Below are 10,127 nucleotides of genomic sequence, written 5' to 3'. Positions count from 1 at the left end.
CCCCGGTATAGTAGAGTTGTTCTTCAGGCAAAGGGACAGTATGCAGCTTAGCTATCAACTGTTCTTTGTTCTCCAAGTACTTCCATTATTAAAAAATTTGAGAATACAGTTAACTAATCGTGCAACTTGTGACCCCCCCCCCCCTCTTCTGATCCAATTGTGTGTAAATTTTGAGCAGGAACATATACTGGTCAAATTTACACTTAGGTATCGTGGTCAAACATATTTTGATGAATAGCGAAAACAACTGGGTATTATAATAATCTTAAATAAACTACAGACAATCTTACCATATCTCTAGGACATGTTCAGGCAGATATATCGACATACAGATTAGGTACAAAGTGATAGGTTACGGCGCAACAGCCATTCCTAGCAGCTTAATTTTCTTTAGAGGATGAATTTTTCAAGTTCAGGCACATATCTGAAACTCACCACCAAGTATTTTAGATCTTACTAACAATTTATGATATATTTATGATATAGATCGTCGGAAATGGTAGAGAAATATGTACATGTGTGTTGTGGAAACAGCATTAAGCACCAGAGAAATCATATATGACAGCATGAGTTAAGAGAATAACGACAGTTCAAGATAAAAACAAAACATCAAAGAAAGTATGATTAACAAAACATCGATAATGAATTTTCCATTATCGATATTACATTAAGATGCCAGAGCTATATAACTTCAATCTAAATCCGAATGAAAGAGGGTAAATAGCTCAATTGACAATCTCTTATCCAGATTGCTGGTTGATACTAATTAGTTGATGTCCTCTGTTATCCGAGATACATTTGAGAAAGTATTATAACTCGTACTACTAAACATCAACTTCTCTTGGACTAACTAGAGAACCAATTAGTCACTTTTTGTTTTGAACATATCACCTTTGTCACGAAGGAGGAGAGCTTTCAGGCTAAATCCCAAACCTTGAACCAATTACTCACTTTGTTTCTGCATTTTCTATCATTTAAGACATCATCTTACTGAAAACTAGACTCCAAAGTCCATATGGTTGAAGCCTTGAAGGAATTGACAAATATTATTAGCGTGAACGAAAGATAGCAAATGTTGAAGCTAAAGAGTTCTAATGAAGTAACTTTTAGAACACATTGTGCTCACAGCTTATTAACAATTCCTTTACCTTTTTAACTGTAATTCAAATTATTTCATTTCATGTGATGCTTAATTTCATAGTTTCAGTGTTCTTAGAGCATCCTCTTCCAAATCCAGTATGGAATTATAACTTTAGTGTATCCTCGGGGAAAAAATAGATAGGCTCCCTCACCTAGCTCCTATTAAGTAATGCTAGAGGTCTCCAAATCAAATCTCATATTACAGATAGCATCAAATTGGTGGTAAATGATTGCTAAACGGACGTCACTTTCAAATAATAAATTAAAAAATTACTGTAAAGTGTAATCTGAGACAATTTTAAGACCTCAGTCACAATAATTACCAGTAATAAAACCCAATCCTTCCCCCTCCCCAACCCCAAAAATAAAACTTCACAGTGACACCAAACCAATTGAAGAGTTACTGATTTATATAAAATATATAAAAACAGATTAGATTAAGGAGCTACGTATTTCAAAACAATCTAAGATTCTATATACAGATAGACCTTGCAATATTCGTATACGACACGTGAACACGGTACGAAACGACACGAATAACTAGTGTTTGTGTTCGAAAATTTGGTACACGAACACGAAGTACATGAACACGAAAAAACATGAATATAATTAGTGTCGGGTTTGGGTTTCCAATATAGGTACACGACACGGAACGAAAGTACACGGAATAAATAAATAATTAAATTTTTAAAAATATAATATATATATATATATATATATATATATAATATACTAGTAACATATAGGCTGCACTAATTACCAATCTTTAAACAGGGTTAAATCAGAATTATTAGACATGATTGAACAAAACGATTGGTTTATATAAGGTACGATTTATGGAAAACGCACTAGTGCTCACATCTTCTTAAACGAAGAGAACTTGTTATCTGCATTCCAAAGACTAGATTCATTTTTTGAAGCCGATACAGTTGCGCAACATATTAGAACATCCTACTCTTCAATCCTCCCTTATTCATCTCTGCACATCTTGAAAAGAAATTAGAGACTTCCAACTTACCTGAGAACTTCATCTTTTCAGCCAACTCCTCCAATATATTAGGTTTCCCGGCTCTAGAAAAATCAGCAGTAAATTTGTTGTAATCAATTTGGGGAGCTTTCATTCCCTTTTCTATCATTTCTTCCAAATATTTACAAGCCTCGATAGATCTTCCCAGCCTTATAAGCCCACCGATGAGAACGATATAAGAATTATCATCCGGGCAACACCCGTTCTGCTTCATTTCTTCCCAAGCTGCAAAACCCATGTCAAAATTCCTTGTTTGGAAAAATGATTTCATCATCATGTTGTAAGTATGTATAGTCGGTTGGATGCCGCTCTGAACCATTTTCTTGTAAATTCTGACGGCATCGTCTGGCATTTTGCGATTTGTCATCAGTTTTATTAAAGCATTATACATCCGCCCATCCGGTGGACAGCCTTTTTCCTTCATCTCCTTCAGTAATCCAAAAACTTTATCCATCTTCTTCAAATTGCCATATCCGGTAACTAAACATGTGTACACTGCAGCATCCGGCTTACAACCATGATCAAGCATTTCCTCAAGGTACCCAACAGCTCGATCCATCTTTTTTTGCTTGCATAAATCCCTGATCATAATCGTGTAGCTTCGAGCATTAGGTTCCGGGCCCTTGGTCTTCATTACCCCAAAAAGCTTAATAGCATCGGACACTTTTTTATCCCTTAATAAACCTTCAAGCATCGTATTATGAGCAACAACATCAGGTTTAACACCTTTGTCAATCATCTCATTCCACACCCTCCCTGCCTCCATTATATTCTTCACTTTGCACCACCCATTAAGTAAAACCGTATAAGTCTGTAAATTAGGGGTAAATGTTTCCTCCAATTTATCAAACAAAAGTTGAGCTTCTTTCCCAAGCTTTGCTCTCCCAAGAGCATCAAGCAAACAATTAATCGTCTCCACATCAACTCTAAACTTATACTTCTTCATCAACTCAAAAATCCCAACCGCCTTCCTCCTTTCTTGTGAAGCCGCAAACGCTTGAATCGCAATCTGAAACGTCTCAATATTCAAAACCCCCTTCTCCCCCATTTCTTCAAGCAAACTCACCATAGTCTCAAACTGCCTCGTCTTTCCCAATATCCTCATCATTACATTATACGTCCTCGAATCATGAACAAACCCCTCCTGATTTCCCGCCCAACAAAAAAACCTAAACGCTGGTTTCCTAGCATGTTTAAACCTCTCCAACACTTCCACAACCAAACCACTACTCAACTCAATCCCGCATTCATCCAAAACCGCCTCCATATTCCTATCCAACGCAAACAACTCCTCAATCACCTTAAACACCCTCTCCACCTCTCGTAAATCCACTTCAGGCTTTTCCAACTCAACACTCTGACCCTCATCAACATCACTACAATCCTCACTACCACCAAAACTACAAAACCCTCTAGGCCTAAAAATCAAATCTTTTCGCAAACCCACAAAATTAAACAATCCAAAACACCCTTTTAACCCCACATTACAATCAAACACTGCATTATTTTTTAACAATCTTGATTCTTGGAGAAAAGAGAGTGAAATGGGGTGTGACAAAAAACATGAAATTTGACAATAAGGAGCACGGAAAGTACAGTAATGAGAAGAATGAAACAAATTAGACAAGGGCAGAGAGCTACCGTGAAGCAATTGGGGTTGGGCAAGTCCTGTGAAACGTCGTCGTATGGGGGTCTGTCTCTGGGAGGAGGAGAAGTGAGAGTATAAGGCATTGTAAAAGTGAGTTGTTGAAGTGGGTTTTCTTGGATTCAAGCCCATTTCATATTTTTAGTAGGGTATGTGTGTGATTCTAATCGGCGGCGACAATTTGACGGCAGAGTACTAACATTAATGACATAATAATACTAGTGTATAAGCCGTGCAATGCATGGATGACTTTTAACAGTGAATGATTTTTAATAATATAATTATATCTTAAATTTATTCTATTTTGATATATAGTTTCAATAGTTGAAAAAAAATTGAAAAATATAATAAGTTATAATAATAAATATTTTGTGATAATTTGAGACTTGACTGAAAATAAATAATATAATATAATATGTTGTTCACGGGTCGAACCCTGAACCTGTAGAAATTGTTAAAATAAAGAATATAAAAGTTTAAATATAATAAGCTGTTGACGGGTTCGAACCCTGAATCCATGAGAGCAGTTTAAAAATTAATATAATAATATTTTATTATTGCATCCAACGGTTCTCATCTATATGACTTTAGATCTGACGGTTTTATTTATCGTACCAAACAACTATACCGAACAACCGACTACTAAATAGAGGGTGTTCTACTTATAATAGTATAGTATAGATTACCGATTTTGAAAATAAGAAAAAGTGAAATAGTATAAAATAGTAGTCGTGATTTTGTAAATATATATAATTTCATGTAATTATTATAATACCCTCGTGTATTACTATGAGAATTTTTTTTAACCTCAGGAAAAATTGGTGAGGTAACATCGGGAACATCAATCTCTGGAAATAATTAGGATTTATATTACCAATTTTGAAAATCGGAAATAATGGATCGAGATACCGATTTATAATTGAGAAATTATCAAAAATACTATTTTTAAGTATTTTTATAATTTTTCTATCTTCTGAAAATATTTGTAAAAATACGGTGCAATTAAAATCAAACAAATATGCAACTAGTTGGATCGAGTTGTTTTGGTTGTATTTGAGTGAAAAACCAAAATAACCACCATTTGGGGAAATTTGCCTAAAATGTTGATTGGCGGGGTGTTCCACCCTAAATACCTACAGAATACGCATTCCTCACATGCGGATTTATTTTTTTCAAAATTTGTAAAGAACACGCATCTACAACATGCGTATAGGTTTTTAAACTTTTAGCAAATACGCATCATGAAGATGCGTAATCTTTGTATTTTCAAAACAAAACACGCATTCTTAACATGTGTGTTCTTTACAGGTTTTAAAAAGTCTGAATACGCATGTTAAGAATGCGTAATCCGTGGGTATTTAGGACGGAACTCGCGCACACATGCATTTTGGGCACTAGAAGCTGAAAAGTGGTGTATTTTGGGCATTCTTTCAATTTTATTTTAGGCGAGGTAAATTTCTATTTTTCAAGGAGTTATAAAACTTCATCTTTTGGTTTTATATAACATAGATGTATTACTAGTTTGTTTATATTTAGTTTAAGTCCTTTTTTTGTTCTGATAAATTTGATATAAAGTTGAACTTCAAAGATCAAAGAAAATGAAAGAAAAAATATTTCATCGTTTAGTCTTTTTCAATTTTTGTTGACTTCATCAAAAATTTAATCCACTTCACTCGTTTTAATTTTGTGCTAATTTAAAAAGATGAAAATTTTTAAATTAGTTTTCTATCTCTCTCTTTTCACACTTATCTTGTTAAGACAAGTGGAAACTTTTCAACAAGTAAACAATGTAAAAAATTTAATCGTCAACAAAACTATATATACCGTAAGCTCATAAAACTGTGTATTACATTGATCAGAGAGATACTATAGAAAAAGATTGTGCAGAGAGAATTAATTCTCTAAATCTCAATTTACAGATAATATATCACATGAGTGTAACTAAATTCTGTTATGATAAGTGGACTGGTGATATGATAAGTGGAGTGAGTGGTGATATAATAAGTGGAGTAGTGATATGATATGTAACTGAAACTCCTATAGCCCTAATAGACCCCGCTCATATTGAAATGGTTGTTTCATATTCAATCAGTCAGCAAGTTCCAATGTTGCACACGACCAAGACCTTTAGTAAAAATATCTGCCAACTGCATGTTGCTTGGTAAATATTGTGGTTGACTGAGCTGAGACTACACTTGTTCTCGCACAAAATGACAGTCTAAAGTAAAGTGTTTGGTTTTTGGATGAAAAAAAAGGGTCTGCAGCAATGTCAAGGGCTGCCTGGTTGTCACATTGAACCACCACAAGTAAGATTTGTGGAACGTGCAATTCAGAAAGTAGGAGCTTGAACCAAGAAACTTCACGTGCAATTGCCCGAAGTTCAGCTTCAGCAATGGACCGAGAAACGACTTTCTGTTTAGTGGAATGTCAAACAACAAGAGAAGGACCAAGCATTAAGCACATCCCAGTGATACTTTTGAGCATGCCTGATGAATCAAGTAAGGAACCCAATCACTATCACAAAATGCTTCCAGTTGCAAAGTAGAGGAAGAAGGTAAAACAGTCCTTGAAATAAGGAAGACTTCAGATAACACAAAACACATTGAACTGCAATCGTGTGAGGGACACGAGGAGCTTGCAAAAATTGGCTGAGATGATGCACTGCATAGGTAATGTCTGGCCCGTAAACTATTAAATATAAAAGCTTGATGACAAACTTTCTATACAAAGTTGGATCATCTAGAAGAAGACCATCAGTAGGTGACAACTTAATGTTGGAATCAATAGGTAAAGAGAGTGGTTTTGCATATTCTAAACCAACTTCCAACAATAAGTCATGGACAAATTTATGTTGATGTAGATATAAACCAGATGTAGTACGATGTATTTTAAGTCCAAGGTAATACTTGGTTAAACCCAAGTCCTTGATAGTAAATTTGTCATGTAAAACTTTCTTGACATGAGAAATGAATTCCAAATTATTACCTGTGAGTAATATATCATCGACATAGACCAATTCTATGACAAAAATATCATCAACTCTGTAGATAAACATCGAATAATCAGCAACACCCTGGGTAAAACCAATATCAAGAAGAACAGAGGCTAATTTTTCAAACCAAAGGCGTGACGCCTGTTTCAAACTTTAGATTGATTTATTGAGAAGGCAAACGAAACCCTGTCCATAAAGAGGATGCCCTTTAGGCAACTCCATGTACACCTCTTCAGGTAGACACCGTCAAAAAGGCGTTATTAACGTCTAACTGATGAATATCCCAATTTTTGGCAGAAGCTAAAGCTAAAACAGTTCGGACGGTGGCCATCTTGGAAACGGGGGGGGGGGGGAGTATAGTGGTAGTCCAGTCCTTCTACCTGTGTGTTACCCTTCACAACTAAGCGAGTTTTGAATTTATCTAGAGACCCATCAACAATATACTACACTTTATACACCCACTTGCAACCAACAATCTTTTTGTTTGCAGAAGTGGGAACAATAGTCCAGGTATTATTACTTTCGAGGGCATGTAACTCCTTTTTCATAGCCTCGACCTACCTGTCATCTGCTATTGCCTGATTGTAGGTGAATGGTTCATGAAATACCGTCTGTGAGCTAACATCACAAGCATAAAGTTGAGGAGGTGGTGAATATCATGACAAGCTATATTTGATCGAATCAATAGGATAATTTAAAAGAATTGTATTGGCTTTAGATTGTCCAGTAGAAGTTATGTAATCTTTCATCCAATGTGGTTTAAGTTTTGGTCGTGTAGAAACACGTTGGATGGGAACAACAGGAGACTCATCAGTATGATCTGGTGTACAAGACACATCATCATTACCAGGTGATATTGATGGTAACTCATCAGGACAAAGAGGAACGGGTGGTGACACAGAAGTGGAATCATCGATATCAGCCAGAGGTGAGATTAAAGCATCATCTATATCAAAATGTGATGTGGTGGGTGGAATAATAGGTGGAATATGAAGACCTAGCAAGTCTGTAGCAAAAGGGAAATGCTTTTCAGTGAAAGTAACATGTCTCGAGACATGAAACTGATATGCGAGAGGATCAAAATCATATAGACTTTTTGTGTCATGGAGTAGCCAAAAAATACCGTTTTAACATATCATGGTGACATTTTGTCAGGATTATAGACAGTCATATAGGCTAGACAACCAAACAATCGTAAATGTTCATAAGAAGGTGGTCGATTGAACAGTTTCTCATAGGGTATTATAAAACCGAGAACTGTGGTGGGAATACGATTGATTAGGTAGGTAGAGGTAATGCTGCAATCACCCCAAAAGGAGGGAGGTAAGTGTGCTTGAAACATCAAGTACCCTCCCATTTTGCTGGGGATTGTAGGGGCAAGTGGTATGATGAGTAGTCCCATGTTCCAATAAAAAAGAGGTTAAATCCTTGTTTATGAATTATCCTCCGTTATCAGTACGCAAACACTTAATTGTAGTGTTAAATTGAGTAGAAATATAAGAAAAAAATCTTTTAAAGATTGAACAACGTGTTGTTTGTTAGGTAATAAAATGGTCCAAAGATCTCTAGTACAATCATCAACTAGAGTTAGAAAGTATTTACATCCAGTGTATGTAGGTGTCCTGTACGGACCCCATACATCACAATGTAGAAGCTCAAAAGGAGTGAGAGCATGTGACTGACTAGAAGAGAAGGGAAACTTATATTGCTTAGCCGACGGACAAACACTACAAATAGGAAAAGTCTGAGGAACATTACAAGAAGTACGGACAATAGAAATTTTAGACATTATTCGAGATGGAATATGTCCTAAACGTTTGTGCCAAATTGAAGTATCTGGAGAAGAATGAGTCATAGCAAGAGCAAAATTGACTGGTGTATTTAGATGTTGATATAGCCCTCCAATGATGTTACCAAGGACCAATCCCTTCTTCTGGTATTGGTCCTGCAGATAACATTCAGAAGGAGTGAAAAAAATGGCTGAATGAAGCTGTGTGGAAAGTTTACTATCTGATAATAGAATAAAAGTAAAAGCTGGAATAAAAAGTACTTCATGAATGTTCACAGATAAAGGATGTAACCAAACTTAACCCATGTGGGTAACAACAGTTGTTTGTCAAATGGGGAAAATGACAGTTATGGGTGTAGAAAGAATGTGCATATAATACATAGAAGCTATATCACAACACATGTGATTGGTGGCCCCTGTATCAAGCATCTAAGTATGTGTTGATAATTGTGATGAAGAGGAAAATGAGAAGATAGTACCTATAATATGAGTATCTAGTCTAAACTGATTTTCAGCAACCGGAGGATTACGACCAGAACCACCTTTACTTAGGCATTGCATAATTAAGTTTAATTGAGACTGTAAATCATCCATTTTGGTAGTCAGTTGTTGATCACTAGGAGAATTAGTCTGCACAACTTGTGATTTTGCAGTAGCAGCAACTTTGGCATTGAAGTTAGAGTTGGAAAACGACGTCTTCCTTTGTTGTTGGGATGATAAGGATGGTCTACTGGATACCCTACCAGCTTGTGACATCTATCTTTTGTATGTCCTTTAATGTGACAATGTGTGCACTCTTGCAATGGATGAGTTCTATCACTGAACCTGTCTGGAATATATGAGGTAGGACCACACTGTGGCTTGCTTATGTTCACCATCATAGCAATAGGTGATGGAGAAGAACTGTGTATCTGACGTTGTCTTTCTTCATATTTTAATAACATGAAAGCTTGATTAACAGTGGGCCACGGGATGATCATGAGTAATTGACCCCTTGCTGCAGTGTAGCTAGAGTGCAGGCCCATGAGAAATTGTATTAATCTTGTCTTCTCAAGTTGCAACTCACATGCTTTAGTTGCACCACACTTATAATTCATAACTGGTTCCAAAGCCTTAATCACATCCCAATATCCCTTCAACTTATGAAGATAGAATTCAATCGAGTCGTTGCCTTGTTCAAGTTTGAACATATCTCTTTGAGTTTTATAGTACTTCTGACCACTAACAGTAGCAAATCGTTCATTGAGTTCACACCAAACATCAAACACACTATCCATATAATTCATACTATTACTGATCTCCTCTTAGACGGTGTTCAAAATCCAGGTAATAACCATATCGTTCACTCTCTTCCAATGCGCAAACAGAGGTGAATCACTTGCTGGAGCAGTAAAATCTCCACTGACAATCACAAACTTATTATTCGCAGATAAAGCGATCTGCATAGAGCGCTTCCACGAAACATAATTCTCAGAACCTAACAATTTATTGGAGATCAAGACCATTCCTGGTTGATCATTGTTGTACAAGTAAA

At 36.0% G+C, this 10,127-nt stretch overlaps 1 protein-coding gene across 1 annotated transcript; it reads right to left on the bottom strand.

The window, feature by feature from the left end:
• Window positions 1-1,953: 1,953 nt before the first annotated feature.
• LOC141684729 (pentatricopeptide repeat-containing protein At3g62470, mitochondrial-like) lies at window positions 1,954-4,040 on the bottom strand. The gene is made up of 2 exons (XM_074489831.1): window positions 3,809-4,040; window positions 1,954-3,691 (listed from the first exon to the last, which is right to left on the bottom strand). The coding sequence occupies exons 1-2, from the start codon at window positions 3,942-3,944 to the stop codon at window positions 2,082-2,084; spliced, it is 1,746 nt and encodes a 581-aa protein (XP_074345932.1). The 5' UTR covers window positions 3,945-4,040; the 3' UTR covers window positions 1,954-2,081.
• Window positions 4,041-10,127: the final 6,087 nt, after the last annotated feature.

The sequence above is a fragment of the Apium graveolens genome, chromosome 9, assembly GCF_009905375.1.
Source record: "Apium graveolens cultivar Ventura chromosome 9, ASM990537v1, whole genome shotgun sequence".
NCBI lineage: Eukaryota > Viridiplantae > Streptophyta > Magnoliopsida > Apiales > Apiaceae > Apium > Apium graveolens.
This window is presented reverse-complemented; position numbering and strand designations above follow the sequence as displayed.

What these genes read in the sequence shown, in the direction of transcription:
- LOC141684729 (XM_074489831.1), bottom strand. Translation starts at nt 3,944, where the DNA reads ATGGGCTTGAATCCAAGAAAACCCACTTCAACAACTCACTTTTACAAT. An exon ending in CCAACCCCAATTGCTTCACG is followed by an intron (nt 3,692 to 3,808) that starts GTAGCTCTCTGC and finishes CTTTTCTCCAAG; the next exon opens with AATCAAGATTGTTAAAAAAT.